The following is a 20,015-nucleotide window of genomic DNA, read 5'->3' as shown; positions in this document are numbered from 1 at the left end:
CAGAACTGTTAGGACTTCAAGTTATAAGACTGTGAAGGTTAATTCTAGATGTCAACTTGGTTAGATGGAGGAATGCTGAGAAACCTGGTAAAGCAATCTTTTCAAGTGTGTCCATGAGGGTGTTTCCAGCAGAGATTAGTATGAGAGTCTGAGTAGCCTGGGTGTGAAAGACCCACCCTCAGTGTGGGTGGGAACCATTCAATCCACTGGGGGTCTGGAGAGAAGAAAAGACAGAGGAAAGAGGTGAAGCTCTCTCTCAATCCACTGGAACTGGGATATACTCTTCTCTCCTGTCCCTGGACATCAGAGCTTGAGACTCTTCAGCTTTTGGGTTCCAGAACTTACACCAAGCACACCATCACCTTCACTGGTTCTGAGGCCTTTGGACTTGGACTGAGCCACGCTACCAGCATCCAGTTTATAGAAGGCCTATCGTGGGACTTTTCTTCATAGCCACGTGAGCTAATTCCCCTAATAAATCCCTCTCATATAATTATAACATATCCTATTGATTCTGTCTCTCTGGAGAACTCTGACTAATACAGATTTTGGTACCGAGGAGTGGGGTGTTGCTATACAGATACCTGAAAATGTGGATGCAGCTTTGGAACTGGGTAATGGGCAACACTTGGAGGAGTTTGGAGGACTTAGAAGAGAAAAAGACAAGGGAAAGTTTGGAATGTCTTAAGAGACTTATGTGGTGGCGAGCAGAATGCTGATAGTGGACAGTAAAGGCCATGTGGATGATGAGGTCTCAGAGAGAAATGAGGGACTCACTGGGAATTGGACAAAAGATAACCCTTGCTACACATAGCAAGGAACCTGGCCGCATTGTGTACATGCCCTTGGACTTTGTGGAAGTTGGAACTTAAGAGTTGTGAACCAGAAGACATTTGGCCAAAGAAATTTCTAAGCAGCAAAGCATTAAGGAGGCTGCATGGTTGCTTTTAAGAGCCTACTCTGAATTATGGCAGCAAAATCATGATGTAAAGCCAGAATTTAAAAGGGAATCAGAGTGTAAAGATTTGGAAACTTTGCAGCCTGGCCATGCGGTAAAGAAGCAGAGAGCCAGAAAACAATGCAAGGGTGAAGCAGATAAACTGGTTGCTAAAGACATCTTGGCGGTGAGGCAGCCAGATGCTAATAGCAGAGAAAATGAGAGGAAAGCCCTGCAGGCATTTCAGAAGTGTGGAAGGGTGCCCCACCCATCACAGACCCTGAAGCCTAGAAGGACTGAGTTATCCTCGAGGACAGACCTGGGGTGCAGCTGCCTTCAGGATCCTGCTCCCTGCATCCCAGCTGCTCCAGCTAGAGCGGCCCCAAGTGTGGTTCATGCAGCAGCCGTGGAGAATAGAAGCCCGAAACCTTGGTGGCATCCACGTCATGTTAAGTCTGCAGGCTGGCAGAATGTGAGAGCAGTGGAGGCGTGGCAGCCTCCACCCAGATTCCAAAGGATGTATGGAAAAGCCTGGGGGCCCAGGCAGAGACCTGCCACAGGGGTGGAGCCACTGCAGAGGCCATCTACTAGAGGAACACAGAGCAAAAATGTGGGGTCAGAGTTGCAGGAGAGAAACCCCAATAGCACAATGCCTAGTGGAGCTGTGAGAGTAGGACCACCATGGAGACCCCACACCTGTGGAGCTACCAGAATGGAACATCAGCCTGGGAGAGGTGAACTGTGGCCCGAGACCAGGAAAGCCATAGGAGCGGAGCTGCCCAAGGACTTGGGGAACCAACCCCTACACCAGTGTGCAGAGGCAGTCGAACACGGAATCAAGGTACCTGGTTCGCCAGCCTTGAAATTTAATGCCTGCCCTGCTCAGTTTTGGACTTGTTTGGGGCCTGTTTTTCCTTTCTGCTGGCCTATTCCTCCCTTTTGGAATAGGAATGTATACCCAATGCCTGTTTCACCATTGTATCTTGGCAGTAGATAAATTTGGCTTTGACTTTTACAGGTTCAAAGCTGGAAGAACTTTTGCTTTTGGTCTCAGATGAGACTTTGGACTTTGGACTTTTAAGTTGGTGCTGGAGCAAGCTAAGACTTTTGGGACTGTTGGGATAGATTGCTTCTATTTTGTATATGAGTGACATGGGTTTTGGGGGGCCAGGGGTGGAATGATGGAGTTTGGATGTGTTGTCCCCTCCAAAACTCATGTGGAAATTTGATCCCCAATGTGGCAGTGTTGGAAACTGAATCAGGGAGGCGGATCCCTCATGAATACATTAATGCTCTCCCTGAAGGAAGGGGGATTAATGAGTGAGTTCTCGCTTGATTAGTTCCTACGAGAGTTCATTGCTTAAAAAAGCCCTGGCACCTTTTCTCTCTCTCTTGCTTCCTGTCACCATGTGATCTGCTTGTACCTGCCGGCTCCCTGCCACTTTCAGCCATGAGTAGAAGCAGCTGAGGCCCACGCCAGATGCAGCTGTCCCAGCATTGTAAGCCAAATAAACCTCTTTCCTTTATAAATTACCCAGTCTCAGGTGTTTCTGTTATAGCAACACAAAAAGGACTAAAACATAAGACTATCTTTCTTATTCAAAGATTCAACTAGCTCAAATTTGAAAATACAATTGGTTCTTAATAAGTATACATCAATTGATACGTATACATTTTATTTCTTAACCTAATTCTAAGCTGAATACTAAAATATTTCTGTAAAAGTTGGCTGGATCATCAAGCACATTTGTTAACTTTGTTCCTGAATTAAGAGGTATATTTATTTACATTATTTGAGCACAAAAAAGTATTATGAAATTAGAGGTCTTGCCAGGAATAATATCCCATGCCCCTCCCACTCATCCATCCCTACTTTCAAGCATTTAGGGAAGAAACAATCCATTCATTTACAACAAAGACATCTTCCACTTGCATAAAGAAAAACACAGAATAGACTGATCGAATATGAGGAACACTAAAAGGTACCACCATGGGGTCAGGGAGGTTTGTCTTTATTGTTCCCTGTTGTTTCTACAGCCTCTGGAACCATATATGGCACATAGTAGTTGTTCAATAAACACTTGCTGAATGAATGAATGATTCTTTGCAAAAAAAATTTTGGCCAACCTCAACAAAATTATTTTCAATATTGATGTTTTTCTTAAAGCTTTGGAAAAGTCTTATTATTTTATATAACATTTTCCCCAACTACTCTTATAGAAGTATACCTCAAAAGAAAGAGGAGTATTTCTTTCACATATAAACTTACTATACTCATATTGCTCCAACTGGCCCCAAAATAGACAATGTTGGAAAAAACTTTCTATAAAACACTGTTTCAATATACTTTTATTAGCAGTTATTACATCAAAATTCACATTAATAGAATCCAAAGGACTGCCTTAGAAAATTCTAAAGCATATGTAATTAGATTTTAACAATAACATAGAACTTATTCTTATTATAGCACAGCCCTTAAGAAGAATACTACTGAGAATTAAGTGCAGTTCTAGCAAAAACTAGAAATGAACTCTATGTGCACAATGTCACTTAAAGCAAAGTTACATGAAAATATAACATACTTACATGAATGTGAATATCAGTGGCAGACATCATTGGCTTCCAAACAACTGACACTAAAGGAATTTCCAATCAAAACACAGCACAGTGCCTTTCATTCAACATAGAGCTATAATAATTCTATAAAGAGACCCTGAATCCTTAAGTACTTATAACATGATTTTATGCTGTGATACTAGTACAAAACATATCAACCGTAATGCACAGATTATGACACACTCTGACAACAAGATACTAAGAAAGTCTTCCTTTATATCAGAACATGCTGTTTTCCAGTGCAGAATAGGCTGGTCATTGCTGATCTAGTGAAATTCTACGTCCTCCAGCTTGAGCAGTATTGTATGATTCACAAATCTTACATTTCATGCCTAATATATGGAACTGGACTGTGGATCGTCCATTACAGTCATTGCAAAGAATCTGAAAAGTGTAGAGATAATTCAAGTTAAATATTTTAAATCTTACAGAAACAAATGGCATTGTCTGCTCACAAAAATCCCTTGAAAATCATATTAAAGATATGAAATACATACAGAGAAATCTAAACATTTCCATAAGTAGAAATATCTTTTATTTTTTCACTGAAAACTCTAAGAAGCTGTGTTATGGTGGCTTTAAATTTATAAAAAGAAAATGCAGATTTGAGCAAAGAAACCTTATTTTAAAACAGTTTCCAAATAGTATAAATAACACAAGAACCTAGGCATATTCAAATCAATACCTAATAATTCAGAATAACACACATAATTTCACTGACACAGAAATTTGTTTCTTAGTTAAAAAAACTGAAATTTTTACACACTTATTTTTATGGTTAATATACTAAGTTCCTAGTCTCCCAAGCCTGAGGAATGAATTAAAGTCCAAAAAGACTAGTTCATAAAATTGAATAGAGAGAGAGAGAGGCTCTTGGCTTATCCCTAAAATGACAATTAGAGGCCATTTAGGAATTAATAACTTCTAGTGATAAGTGAGATCCTGAAAAATGAAAAAGGTGTTAACTTGAAAAGAGATCAATATATTACTATGTGAGAAAAGCATTGGCTTTAGAATAGTCACACCATTATAAACAAAAAGTTTCCAAATATGCTCTAAATTATAATTTAGAAAATAATTCTTTTAAAAACTATGATCTAAATGCAGAAAGTGATAGCCACGGCCTGGGGTATCGGGGGTGACTGCTAATAGGTATGAGGATTCGTTTGGGGGTGATGAAAATGTTTTAAAATTATGGTGATGTTTGCATAACTCCACGAACATACTAAAAAAGCACTGAATTGCATACTTTAAATGAATGAGTTGCACAGTACATGAATTATATCTTAATAAAGCTATTACTCAAAAAAATTATCTACATGGAACATAGTACACTTCAGCCTCTAGTAAAACATCACATGATTATCAGTTATTACTCCAAAAATGATCTTTCATTGTCCTTACAATTCAATTATTCACATAAATTATGAAACACTCCAGTGTGAATAAAAAAATAATTTTTATTTGGCTTTATGCAGTTTTTATCCTTGTATGTAGTATCTGAAAATGTTCAGAAATTTATGTGTCCAAAAATTATAAAGCACAGAAAGTTATCTAGTTTTCCCATTCTGATCTATAACTCAATACTATGCTGAGAATACACAGCAGCATATCTCAACTAATGGAAAAAGATGATCATTCTCAATAAGGAAAAAGGCACAGGATACCTTTTGTACTTTAGGTTGCAGACTAATTAAGACCAAATAAGGTCCAGGATAGAATAAAAAGGGTAATAAACATTAAAAACCAAAAAGTAATCTTCAAAAATCAACAAACATGTTCTCCTGAAATAAAATTTAAAATAATTAAAAATAAAACATAATTAAAATAAAATACCAGACCAGTGATCCACCTCTAGTCAGTTACATTACTGACTGACTCTGACAAGTGGTGTGTAAATAATTCAGAATGAAGACTTTGCCTGCCATCTAGTGTTGGGAAAAACTGCACAAAGTTATTCTTAGGACTTTTTTTCTGGTCTGAACTCAACGTAACTAAACTTGAAAGATCATTTTGTCCTTCCCATTAACCATCACATCGGCACCCGTGTCAAAGCAGTATTTTTTAGATAAACCTGAGCAAAAGGGCAAAAATAAACACGAATATCAACAAGGATCCTGAAAAGTTTTAAGTGCTGATTCTACTCACATCCACAGTCATGTTCTGATATTCTGATGGCATAGGAGTCTGTGCTACCTCGTCATCCAGCTGTCTCCAGTACCTAGTCATATCTAAAGCAGAGTGCATACATAATGGACATCTGTAACCTCTACAAAAGATAGAAGGGTTATTTTCCAAACATTAAATGGAGAGTATATCAACTCAGGTATACAGAAGATGCAAGCTAACTGGCATTACCATCCAAGACAGGGATATTTCAAGTAATCTCTTAAGAACCTAGGAAACTTTACACTACAAAGATTTTAAATTAAGTCCTGTATCTTATGGTATTTTTTTAAACCTAACTCTACTTCCACAATTCTCTAAAGTGGAGAAGAATTAGACTGTATTCTTTGTAGAATATACTTCATATATTTAAAAAAACAAATTACTCCTTAGCTAAACGACCTCAATTTCTTAACACATGCATTCAAAGAAGAGATAATATTCTTTAAAAACTGTTTAGATCGGGCCGGCCCGGTGGCGCACTGGATAAGTGCGCCGCTTGGGAAGCGCGGCGGCGCTCCCGCCCGAGGGTTCGGATCCCACATACAGACCGGTTCCCGCTCACTGGCTGAGCGAGGCGCGGGAGCAACACCGAGGGTTGGAATCCCGTTGCCGGTCCCTGGTCCGGTATGGGGGCAACACTGAGGGTTGCGATCCATTGCCGGACACGGAAAAAGACAAAAGACAAAAAAAAAAAAAAAAAAGAAAAAAACTGTTTAGATCATATTATTTCCTTTCTAAAAATATGAGTAAGTTCCCTTCTATCTGGCTCTTATATTAAATCAAGATTTCTGCTCATCAATTTGCAGGACCAAAATACATTTACAGTCTCTTCTTTCCTAACTGTTCTCATCTCATCTTAACATTTTTTCCTACAATAAAAGTCTCAGCTTTAGATAATCTCCTTAACCAGCTTTCTTTGTAGTTCATTATATCAGGCCAATATAACGATCTATCAAAATTTTAAGCAACATTCCTCAGCACTTTTATTACACTATGACTGGCTCTGGCAGAGGCTGTCCTCCCTGGTAAGTATGGCCAGAAAACAAGAGGTATCTGTCTAAAGTTGTGGGAGAAGATAAGGCATAATGGAACACGGTGATGAAGATATAGGGGACCCTATATTCCCCAAATGCTTTGTCCGGTTTAACATTACTCATGTACCCTACTCATCTCAATATAAATATCTGCCAACCCCAGTATGGTATAAGTAGCAGTAATGTTTGCCCATCTCTCCCACCTCCACAAAAAAAATCCAGACATTTTACAATTATAATTTTTAAAAATCCGAAACACTCACTCTTTCAACATTTCCTCATAACATGTTCTGAAAGAAAATATAACATTATTTTAGTAAAATAAAATCTATTTCCACTATTTTCAAATATCTTTGAGGAAAAATAAAAGTTACCTTACCTATGTAAAAGATGTCCACATGGCAAGACATGAGCAACAACACGAGATGTATGAATGTCCTATAAAGGAAATAAATGTGAGTACTTGAATAAAGACAATATAAACATCCAAGTATTTTAAATTCAAGAGGGAAATTTCCATAGTAAAAAATATTTTAAGTTTACCTCTAAACATATTGGACAATTCTGCCGGGAAACATTTTCAATACACTGTTTAAAAGAGAAACACATTAACAAAAGCTTAACTATATGGAAATGTCATATATAACAGCAGTATTAATAAGAAAAACAAGAAAACCAACTTACTAAAAATAATAGCTAACATTAATACATGCTCCCTATATGTTGGAAAATAATTTTTTAACAGTTCTTTATTTCTCACAATCATTTGAGGCTTGGCACACTACCTGAAGCAATGAAAATGCTCAATAAATTTTAATTATTCAGATTACCTTCTTTTTACAGATAAGGAAATTGACTCAGAGAGTCCAGACACTTACTCAAGATCCAAAGATAATAAGGTATGGAACCTTCCTTTTTATACATATTTCACTTCAAAGCCACTACCTCAAAGTAGCAGGCTAAACTACTTAACAATAACATTGACAATAATAATATTTCATATTACTGAGATTTACTACACGCCATATGTTAAGAACAGTACCTGTATAAGCTCAATTAATTCTTACAACCTTAGACAGACTAAGTATAATTATTACCATTTTACAGATGAGTTATTTGAGGCCTAGAAAAGCCATAACTTCCAAAGTTACACACTAGTAAGAGGTGTAATTAAATCTAGGATCCAGCAGGCTGACTCCAGAGCTTGAGTTCTTAACTTGACCACATTTAGAGTCTGATTAGATGTGGGGAGGTCAGGGAAAGCACTGTGCCATAGACGACTCCCAGGTTTTTAATGGAAACACTTGAGTAGATGGCAGGACCATTTACTAGTATAGACAATAAAAGATAACGGAAACAACAAAAACATCACAAGAGAAACTATACATGCAGTTTTTTAAAGACAACAGAGTATAATAAGGACAAAAACCCTCAAAATAATAAGTTTAAAAATCTGGATTATAACTACAGCTCTGCCACTTACTAACACAATTTCAGACAAGCCACCACTTCTTTAGTCCTAAAGTTATAAAATATTAAAAATATTTATGTCTTAATTATGAAAGAAAATATAAAAATATTTTGAGTTTTCAGAGAATGCTGTACTAACAGGTTACACTGTTCAGTATTTCTCCTATTTTGAAGTTATTCTGAAAAACAGTACCAATGACAAGAATCCATAAACCAATCTAGAAGTTGTCGACATCATGCTAATAACTGATAAGCATTCTTACACTATAAAGAAACCATAGATCAGATATCCTGAGGCATAAGGAATATCTACTTAATATTGCTTTTCAAAAAAGCAATCTAGTAGTACCTGTTAATATGTGAAAATTAGAATGCTGCTAAAACATGAGCGTACTTCAAAAAGTCCATGGAAAGATGCACATTATCTGTGAATTCTATTTTTCCATGAATTTTTTAAAGCACTCTAGTGGTAGAATTTAAGCTGGTTTTCAAAAACATTGTAATAATTTAAAAATCATGCAAACTGAATTGTATACCTTGTGTTTTCCTTGAAGATTCATAGCGAGACATAAGTTACATTTCAAACAGTGGAAAAAATCTTCCTTTGGACCAATCCTAACAAAACATATGAAAGCCAAAAGATTGGATTATTTTTTATTATAGTGATAATTTGTTCATTATATAATATAGAAGTTTAGTCTCACTGCAAAAAAATTCAAACCTCACTGAAGAATATGGGGTAAACTTTCAGATCCTCAATATCCTTCTCCAAATGTAATAAGCATTGTAAACAGAATGGTATCTACCCTTCTAAGGCTTTTTTCCATAAAATTGCACATATATATATAGAAAGACAGAAAGAAAAAGAGATATATAGAGATATACATTTTGGATTTTATTGCTTACATAAATGGATTCTTTCTGTATATGCTGTTCTGCAACTTTTACACTTAATATATCCTGAAGATTATTCTACGTCTGTCTACATAGAACCATTTCATTCTTCTTAATACCTACATAGTATTACCAGGTATGAATGTATCATAACTTTTAAAAATATTCTTTATTGATATAATTTATAATTTATAGTTGCCACAATGAAACAATAAACATCCTTGTCCAGGCATCACTTAGCCCACATGTTGATTATCCCTTTTCTGAAATGCTTAGAACCAGAAGCATTTAGAATTTTGAATGTTTTCAGATTTTGGAATATTTGCAGAATTCATACCAGTTGAACCTAATCCAAAAATCCAAATTCTAAAATCCTCCAATAAGCATTTCCTTTGAGCATCATGTCAGCACTCAAAATGTTTCAGATTTTCAAGTATTTCAGATATCAGATTCTTGGATTACGGATACCCAATCTTTATCAATTTACACTCCCACCAGCAGTGCATAACAGCACCATGTTCCTCACATCTTGGCCAAAACTAGTTGCCCACATGATAGACAAATAGATGTCATTTTAATTTGCATTTCTCAAATTATGAGACAGGGAATAGACTTTAATGTTTATGAACCATTTGGATTTCTTCTGTGGGTGGTCTGTTCATATGCTCTATCCATTTTTCTACTGGGATATTTATTTTTTTACCTATTTAGTTCCTGATATCACAATATGGTTTTGACTTGCATTTCCCCAATGCTTAGTTCTTTGAGGTGTAACAAAAGGTTGTTTATTTGAAGTCTGCCTATTCTTTTGATGTAAACATTTATTGCAATAAACTTCTTACTGCTGCTTTTGCAGTATCCCGCAGGTTTTGGTATGTGTCTTTAGTCTTTAGTCTTTAGTCTTTAGTCTTTAGTCTTTAGTCTTTAGATCTAAAGTGGAGTTTAAATCCTGTGTTTCTCTGTTGATTTGTTGTCTGGATGATCTGTCCAATGTTGAGAAAGGGGTATTGAGGTCCCCAAATATTATTGTGCTGGGGTCTATCTCTCTCTTTAGGTCTAATAGTGTCTGCTTTATATATTTGGGTGTGCCAATGTGTGGTGCATACATATTTATGACTGTTATGTCTTCTTGCTGGACAAATACCATTATCATTACATAATGACCTTCTCGTTCTCTTTTCAATAGTCTAGCTTATCCAATGTAAGAATAGCAATTTTTGCTGGGTTTTGGTTTCCATTAGTGTGGCATATCTTTTTCCAACCCTTCACTATTAGTCTGTGTGAGTCTTTACAGTTGAGGTGAGTCTCTTGTAGGCAGCATATAGTTGGGTCTGGTTTTTTAATCCAATCAGCCAGTCTATGTATTTGAGTGGAAAATTCAAACCATTTACATTTAAGGTTGTTATTGAAAGATAATGTCTTCTGCCTGGCAGTTTACTGATTTTTGTTTGGCTGTTTCAAATACCTTTTGCTTTTTTCCTTCCCTTTTATTGTTTGTCTTATGTGTTCACTGGTATTTTGAAATGTAAGTTATAGTTTCTTTCTCTTTCTTTATTGTATATAGACTCTACCAATGGGTTTTGTTCTTTCTCATGTATTCAGGGTAGTGATTATCAATTTCTGGATTCCAGATGCAGGGCTCTCTCAAGGACTTCTTCTAGGACTGGTAGTGTGGTGGTGAGCTCTTGCAATTTTTGTTTGTCTTGGAAATACACTATGTTTCCTTCATTTCTAAAGGATGGCCTTGCTGGGTATAATATTCTTGGCTGGCAGTTTTTTTTTCTTTTACTATTCTGAATATATCATCCCATTTTCAGATGCTCCCTGGTGGTCTAGTGGTTAGGATTCGGTGCTCTCTCCCATTTTCTTCTGTTTCTGTTGAGAAATTTGTGGTTAGTCTTATGGTGACTCCCTTATACGTGACTTGATGCTTTTCTCCCGTTGTTTTTAGAATTCTCTCTTTGTCTTTGAGTTTTGCCAGTTTGACTATAATGTGTCTTGGAGAGGACCTCTTTAGAGGCTCTCTGAGCAAGTCTCTTGGATCTGAAACTCTATATCTTTCCCAATATCTGGAAAGTTTTCCCATATTACTTTGTTGAATAGATTTTCAATGCCTTTTACTTCCTACTCCTCTTCTAGAACACCCATGATTTGCATGTTTATGTGCTTAAGGTTGTCTGATAGCTCTCTTAGATTTTCTCCATTCTCTAAAAAAGAATTTTTTTTTTTTTTTGGTCTTTCAAAAAGACTGAGATCAAAAATTCTTTCTTCTGCTTGCCCTAGCCTGCTACTTATGCTCTCAGTTTTTTTATATAATTGAATGAATCCTTCAGTTTTTGAAGTTCTGTTATATTCTTTTTTAAGATATCTACCTCTTTGTAAATTTCCTTTTTCATATCCTGGATTGTTTTTCTCATTTTGTTGTGTCATCTCTCTAAGTCTTGCTGTATCTCATTGAGTTTCCTTAAGATGTTGCTCAGAATTTCTTTTCAGTCATTTCAAGAGTTTTCTGCTGTTTGAGATGTGATACTTGAGAATTACTGTATTCCTTTGATGGTGTCGTATTTTCTTGTTTTTTAGTATTTCTAGTATCTCTACATTGATATTTGATCATCCAGTAGAGCAACTGCTTCTTCCATTACTGTAGAGTAGCTTTTCAGGAGAGAGACTCCTGCAGATGTGTTTTATATTGACCCTTGGGTAACATGGTTTAGTTTTGGTCCTGTGTTGACACAGTAGTGTAGTTGTGTGGTTTCTTTGGCTGTATTCAATGTCAGAGCTGTGTGTACCTCCATGGCCTCAGCACTGGGGCTCTTAGTGGTTCCTTGCTGAAGTAAATGACATTGTGTTGGGTTGTCAAGGACATGGGTGAGATCTTGAATTCTTGGAAGAAGTTTCTGGGTTCCCTGTCATTCCTTGGCTTAGGTGGGTGACCCTGGGCAGATTTGTTGGCACCTGGCTAAGGTCCTGGGACCCTCGTACTGGGATATTCTGCTGCTCCTTAACTTGAATGGGGGACACTAGGTGGGGCTTCTCATTCCTCTTTCCTACATGAAGGAGCTATTCCTAGGTCCTTGCTTCTCCCGGTTGGGGGATGGGTTGGTGGTGGCTGAGAATTTTCTTCCATACTCTATTTGGCTATCCTGGGTTTCTGCACACTGGCAGCTCTGCACATGTCCCTTCCTGGGTCAAGGCAGTCACATGGACTACACAAGTAGTTCCCACCTAAGGGTGTGAGCCATGGGGGCAGTGTTATTCCCCCTGTGGGTTGGGCCACTGGGTTGTGGAGCTACACTCACTCTCCTCTCTGGCAGCTCTGCTCGTGACCCTACCCATGTCAATGCAGCATGGGTGGTTGTGGCTGCAGCACTGGTTGTTGCAGTTTTGGTGGAGGAAACTACACAGCCATGTGGATGATGTTGGCGGCAGCAGGAGCCTATCATCTCTCTTAACTTTGTTTATAATGGTTGTCATACAACCACTTATAATTCTATGTTGTGAAAACCCATCAATATTTATTTACCTTTATGGCTTATGGTTTCTGACTTTTGCTTAGGAAAGACTTTTGTAACCTACGAATCTTAAACACATTCTCCTATGCATATTTCTAATACTTATGGCTTTTCTTTTATATGTTTTTCTTTAATCTGTTTGAAATTTGTTATGTACAGTAAAGGTGAGACTGCTAGTTGTTCTGACATTTCTATTCTCTGCTTCTTCCACAATAATATAACATTTAGCTAGGCACTGAGCTATTCTGAGCTGTCCTGAATAAAGACTATTTTCCAACTTCTCTGGAGGTAGTGAACAGAAGAGATAAATGAAAATTCTGTGTAGTGCCCTTAACAGGAAAGGGTATACCTTCCCTTTACCTATCTGCCCCCTTTACACTGGCCAGAATTGAGTCATTTTAGACTACGTAGACAAGAAAATATCTTATGATTGGCAGGGCAAAAAAATAAGAGAAGCCTAGGCTCCTGTTCAACTGTAAGACTCAGACTTTTCCATGAGCCACTACTATTTTTTGGTGTCTGTCAGAAGATGCTAAAACTATATTCTAATGAATACACAAAGATTTAAGAATCAATTTTTTGTTTTCCAAATGGATAATCAATTATCTTAAGAACACCCTTTCCCCTTATTTAAAATGTCACTTTTGCTATAAATTCACATGTATAACAATGTATATACACACACATTCTATGTTTTCCATTTATCTATCTGTCTATTCCTGCACAAAGAACAAACCATTTGAATTACTGTAGCTTTATCATATTTTGATATTAGAAAGGCAATCCCCTCTTTGTCTTCCTTTTCAAAATTTGCTCAGCTATTATGAATTTCTCTTATAGACGAACTTTAGAAGAGCCTGTCAAACTCCATAGGTTAAAATCCTGTAGGGAGGCTTCCACTATTGCCCAAGATGGAATAACAGAGACCAGATCTACCTTCCTGCCTAAAACAGCAGCAAAAAACCAAAATAATACATGAAACAACAGTTTCACTGAACATCAGACAACAAAGGACAGTGATATGTAAGAGATAGGAAATAAACTAACTGAGCCCTGCAATAACCCCAGTTTATTGCCTAGAGAGTTTTCAGGTTGGGGTAGGTTGGCGAAACTAAGGCAGAGCCAGGAAGTTTTCATGATTGAGATGATAAGCTGAGAGTCTAGAGAAACTAAGACAGCCAGAGTTCATGGGACAGAGTACCAGAGAGGAGAGAGCTGCACAGAGAAGCCCCTCTAGTACTGAGCAGGATCCGTATCAGCACAAAGATGTGACGGAACTACCCAAGACTGGGGAAAGAACCAACAAAAAGAACTAGAAGAAGAGTGCTGCTCATACGTGGCCAGGAACAATGCCTGTTCCCACCACCTAGACTGAAAAAACTCCTAATTCATGGGCACTGGATAGAGTTCTAAGGAAGTCATTGCCCTAAAATAATCAGCCCTAGAATAAGCACTACTTCAGATCCACGAAACACATTATAAAAGCAGATCCTAGAAAGGCGTAACTTTCCAAAGTTAACTGCATCCCAAAAGAGAGCTCAAGAAGATTTACAGAAATATAAAAATATCCAGCACTCAACGAGGTAAAAATCACAATGTCTGGTATCCAATCAGCAACAACCAGGCATGCAAAGAGGCAGAAAAACACAACCTAAAATGAGAATAATAGTCAATCAATCAAAATCAACCCAGAACTGGCACAGGTATTAGAATCAGCAGAGAAGGACATTAAAACAGTTATACAACTATATTCCATATGTTCAAAGAGTTAATACAGATATGAAAGACATAAAAAAGACCCATATCAAACTTTTTTTTCAGAGTCACTGACTTTTACTAACTAACTAGAATACTTAGTAAATTAGTTTATACTCAAATCAAATTTCTTCAGAAAAAAACTACATTGTCTGTGATGAAAAATACACTGGTGCAATTAATGGCAAGTTAGATATTAAACAAAAAGATTAATCAACTTGAAGACAGTAATAGAAACTATCTAAAATGAAATAGAAAGAAAAAAGAATTATAAAAAAAAAAGAGCATGAGTCAGCTGTAAGACAACTTCAAGCAACCCAACATACATGTAATTGGAGACCCCAAATGTGAGAATCAGGAGAAGGGAGAGGACAGCAAATTTATCTCAATGGCCAAAAATTTCCTGAAATTTATGAAAATTATAAACCCAGATTCAAGAATCTCAAAACCCTACACACAAGCAACATGAAGAAAACTATACCACAGAACATCATAATCAAATTGCTCAATACCAGAGAAAAAGAAAAAAATCTTAAAGCAGCCACAGAAAAAAGAAATGTACAAAGAAAGAAAGATAAGGATGACTTCAGATTTCTCACTGGAAACAATGCACGGAAGAAGACAGTAGAGCAACATCTTTAAGATACTGAAAGAAAAAGAAAACCCGTCAGCCTAAAATTCTACACCAAGCAAGACTATCTTTCAAAAATGAAAGCAAAATAAAGATGTCTCAAACATAAAAAAGCCAAAAGGACTCACTACCAGGAGACCCAAACAATAAGATAAGTTAAAGAAATCCTTCAGGCAGAAGGAAAATGATACCAGATGGATATATGGATTTACAAAAAAGAATGAAGAGTGCTGAAAATGTTAACTACATGAGTTATATATATATTTATTTTATTAAAAATTATATATATAAAGCATATATATTATTATTTAAAACTATTTCATAGATAAATGGCTTTAAATAAAAACAGTTTGGTTTCAGTACTGTAAGTTACAGTTGGAGTTGATCTGGCAGACTCTAGAGCAATGTTTCTCAAACTTCACCTCAAAACACTAAGAAATATTTTTACATTCTAACCCAGTTCTCTTTCCCATCTTCCCTCCCCACTCTTTCACACAAACACTTTCACTAACAAAAGTTTAACAAAACAATATTTATCCTTACTATGTATGATACACTCTGATCTCCTTTATTCTGTCTTTCTTTAAATGGTGGTACTAACTCATTAAATTCATTTCGGTTTAAAATACTATAAGTCCTTTTTACTCCTGTCCTCAACCCTACTCTCCACCTCCATCATCCCCATTCCATTCTTCTACTGCCTTCTCTCAGATTTGGTTACTTATTTATACTCCAGCCCAGTCTGATCTATTTAACTTTGGCCTATCTCTATTAAAATTTCACTTAAACCTTACTACAAAAGATAGCTCCTATGCCAATAATCAGACAAACTCTGTAGTAGTGAATGCTTAGTAAGTCCATTCCTCCACAAAGCGAACATAAATCTAAGGTCATGAATTATCCCTTCAAATGCAATTGTGTTCTTTCTACACATAGCAAAGATTGTCTGATGCTTAACTAATAACTTGCAGAAATATGAAAACTGACATTTTTCCCTTGATTTAAAGCATCATTCCATTAGTGGATGTTTTACTTCTCCAATTCAGTTATAAACCTATACAACTTTCTAAATTTTAAAAATAATATCTGCTATTTAAAATGTGTAAAATACAGAAGAATATGAAGAAACAAACATAACCAAAATCCAAAATCATTCATGATCCCACCTCCAATGGGTAACTAGTACTAATATTTTGGAATGTATGATATCCTGACATATATTTTTACCAATCATTTCCCCAATCCCTATTATTATTCAAGAACATTTCTTTTAACATGGGATTGAAATTTTAACAATTCTCCCAGATATATAGGTTGTTTCTAATTTTTTCATTATTATAGTTAATGCTCCAATAAATATTCTGTACATAATTCTTGGTATACATCTCTATTTCCTTGACATAATTTCCTAAAAATGGAATTAAATGGTGAAAGGGCTAGAATATTTTTAAAGATCCGAAATCAGAACACAGGGCTGGCCAGTTAGCTCAGCTGGTTAGAGCATGGTGCTGATAACACCAAGGTCAAGGGTTCGGATCCTTGTACCTGCCAGCCACCAAAAAAAAAAAAAAGAAATCAGAACACAGTAACCACTTCTGCTATGTAATACTGCTTTATAGTAAACAGTAAGTGCTTACTTAATAACAATAGGAAATGATATTTTCCTACTTTAAAAAAAAAAAAAAAGCTACTCTAGTACATTTCAGTAAGGATATATACCCATTACCAAAAAGTTAAGAACAGATGTTTGTCCCGTATTAAAGAAAAACTGAAACACCATCTTTAGGGCACATTACTCTTTGTGAAATAACTGCCACAGTGAAAAGAATCTATAACTATCATCAAGCTATTTTAAAATGTAAAGTAAGGAATAATATACTATTTAACTCTGTAAGAAGCATTGATATGTTTACAGTGATTATTGCCTAAGGATGATCAGCAATTGTTCAAACCCACATCTCCAGATCAAAGTCAGGGACAGCCTAGAAGAATGAGTAAGAATTAAGAGTAGAAGAAATTTTGAGTAGTAGACTTATGCCAAGAAGACCTGATCACCCTTGCCTTACAGATTTGTTTAATAAACTAAAAGCAGTGATGAAGTTTCATCATGCACTTAGACAAAAATGTTTGATTTTAATCCCCAAAGAGATGCTAGCCAGTTAGCTCAGTTGGTTAGAGTGCCACCTTATAACAACCAACGTCAAAGGTTCAGATTCCCATACTGGCTGCCAACAGAAACAAAAACAAAACAAAATCCCTAAAGAGGACTCTTGGTGTAAAAGACTATCAAGAAGGTATAGCTACAAAGTAAAAACACTGATCTTTTAACAAAAATATAAGAATTCATACATTCAAAGGGCATCATTTTTTTTAAAGTTGTAAGAAGATAAAGAGTTTCTAGTAATGCTACCACTGCACAAACATTTTCTAACTTGTTTTCTGATATTTTTATTGTTTAAAAAATGGTCATTATTTGATGGTCATACGTCATTTCTGACTAATGATAGTATTTGTTTATTAATCTTATTTAATAGATTCTGCTTCTACCATCTTTTAGCAAATTTTAAAAAAATCAAAGGCACTCATTAATGCAAGAGCAGAATGGACATTTCAAAAGTTCTTCAGCGATGACAACAGATATAATGCCTTCTAAAATACCTACTTGAGGTGATCATAATCATTCATCTAAAAGCTAAGTCAATTATTCCCAACTACCACAACAAAAAGACTAAAATGGGAAGTATGGTAGACACACCTGAAAGGATAATACAATATGAAATAAGACATCACTATTACATCATCCTTCTGTTTTCTTTTTGTATTGCTCAAAGTATTACATCATCTTTCAAGTATTTTAAAAAGTCTGTAGACACCTTCTTTGTAGCTTTTAGTTTCCTTGAACAGTTGAGAAATCAGAATTTTTCATTTTTCACCCATAAGGACAAATATTATAATTCTGACAGAGGAAAATTTAGACAAAGCAGAAGATAAATGCAAAGAGGCAGACAGCAACAATCTAGGCTGGAGATTCTCCACATAGGCACTACTGACATTTTAGACCAGATAATATGGTACAGACCATCTTGTACATTGTAGGATGTTTAACAGCATCCCTGGCCTCTATCCAGTAAATGCCAGTAGCATACACACTACGCACACCTAATTGTGACAACCACAAATGTCTCCAGACATTGCCCAATATCCCCTGGGGGGAAAATCGTCCCCACTTGAGAACCACTGTTCTGGACTCTAAAGATGATAGCAAAATTGATCCTACAAGCAATAAATCTGACGATGGTTTTCAGATGATGATATCCCAGATGAACAATCTCATTCAAGAAAACGAATGAGCAATATATTTCTTTTTTTTTTTTTCCCCTTTTGTCATTTTTCGTGACTGGCAACGGATCGCAACCCTCAGTGTCGCGCCCGTACCGGACCAGGACCAGCAATGGGATCGCAACCCTCGGTGTTGCACCCGCACCTCGCTCAGTCAGTGAGCAGCCGGTCTGTATGTGGGATCCGAACCCTCGGCGGGAGCGCCGCCGCGCTCCCAAGCGGCGCACAGTAGCAGTGCGCCACCAGGCCGGCCCCGCAATATATCTCTAAGGACAAAAAGATAATATGGTACCCTCATCTAGTTAGCCATCTAATAGGACGGACTTCAAATCACAATATTTTTTGCAAAAACCTGGACCATCCCATTTTGCTAAAAGGATGTGTGACAGTATTCTTCCATCTTTTATGATGTTTGTACACCAAAATTTATTTAATATAGTTAAATGGACAAATGTCGAAAGCAGATATGTACATGAAAGTATTTGGTGGAAGGAAACAGATGATGTAATTCATCAAAAATGTTATCCAAATATTTATATGGAATAACAAAAGACCATGCATAGCCAAAGCAATGCTGAGCAAAAAAAATAAAGCTGGAGGCATAACACTACCTGACTTTAAACTATACTACAAAGCTATAATAACCAAAACAGCATTGTACTGGCATAAAAACAGACACACTGATCAATGGAATAGAATAGAGAATCCAGAAATCAACCCACACACCTACAGCCACCTGATCTTTGACAAAGGCACCAAGCCTATACACTGGGGAAGAGACTGCCTCTTCAGCAAATGGTGCTGGGAAAACTGGATATCAATATGCAGGAGAATGAAACTAGACCCATGCCTTTCACCATATACTAAAGATGAAAGGTATGGGTCTAGTTTCACCATACTCAAAATGGATTAAAGAATTAAATATACACCCTGAAACAATAAAACTCCTTAAAGAAAACATATGAGAAACACTTCAGGAAGTAGGAATGGACACAGACTTCATGAATATGACCCTAAAAGCACAGGCAACCAAAGGAAAAATAAATAAATGGGATTATGTCAAACTAAAGAGCTTCTGCACAGTAAAAGAAACAATTAACAGAGTTAAAAGACAACCAACAGAGTGGGAGAAAATATCTGCCAAATATACATCTGACAAAGGATTAATATCCAGAATATATAAGGAACTCAAACAACTTTACAAGAAAAAAACAAGGAACCCAATTAAAAAATGGGCAAAAGAGCTAAGTAGGCATTTCTCAAAGGAAGATATATGAATGGGCAACAGACATATGAAAAAGTGCTCAACATCACTCAGCATTCGGGAAATGCAAATGAAAACCACACTGAGATACCATCTCACCCCAGTCAGGATGGCTAATATACAAAAGACTGTGAATGATAAATGCTGGCGAGGTTGCGGAGAAAAAAGAACTCTCATACATTGTTGGTGGGACTGCAAAATGGTGCAGCCTCTGTGGAAAATGGTATGGAGGTTCCTCAAACAATTGCAGATAGATCTACCCAGCTATCCCACTGCTGGGAATATACCCAGAGGAATGGAAATCATCAAGTCAAAGGTATACCTGTTCCCCAATGTTCATCGCAGCACTCTTTACAATAGCCAGGAGTTGGAACCAGCCCAAATGTCCATCATC

At 36.6% G+C, this 20,015-nt stretch overlaps 1 protein-coding gene across 3 annotated transcripts in view; it reads right to left on the bottom strand.

The window, feature by feature from the left end:
- Positions 1 to 3,261: 3,261 nt before the first annotated feature.
- The window catches only part of RCHY1 (ring finger and CHY zinc finger domain containing 1, E3 ubiquitin protein ligase), a 30,553-nt gene continuing 13,799 nt past the window's right edge, over positions 3,262 to 20,015 (bottom strand). For 2 of the 3 annotated variants that reach the window (XM_008567310.1, XM_008567309.1), the window contains 6 exons: positions 8,763 to 8,841; positions 7,300 to 7,344; positions 7,136 to 7,194; positions 7,020 to 7,046; positions 5,702 to 5,822; positions 3,269 to 3,937 (listed from right to left, as the gene is read on the bottom strand). In XM_008567310.1, the coding sequence (XP_008565532.1) occupies positions 3,809 to 3,937; positions 5,702 to 5,822; positions 7,020 to 7,046; positions 7,136 to 7,194; positions 7,300 to 7,344; positions 8,763 to 8,786 (405 nt within the window). In that variant the 5' untranslated portion in view covers positions 8,787 to 8,841 and the 3' untranslated portion in view covers positions 3,269 to 3,808. Of the gene's footprint in view, positions 3,938 to 5,701; positions 5,823 to 7,019; positions 7,047 to 7,135; positions 7,195 to 7,299; positions 7,345 to 8,762; positions 8,842 to 20,015 lie in introns of all 3 variants that reach the window. The other variant, XM_008567308.1, reaches the window with a different exon arrangement.

Source organism: Galeopterus variegatus, unplaced genomic scaffold (assembly GCF_000696425.1).
Source record: "Galeopterus variegatus unplaced genomic scaffold, G_variegatus-3.0.2 Scaffold309, whole genome shotgun sequence".
NCBI classification, from domain to species: Eukaryota; Metazoa; Chordata; class Mammalia; order Dermoptera; family Cynocephalidae; genus Galeopterus; species Galeopterus variegatus.
The sequence above is the reverse complement of the archived record's forward strand: the minus strand, read 5'-3'. Positions and strand labels throughout refer to the sequence as shown.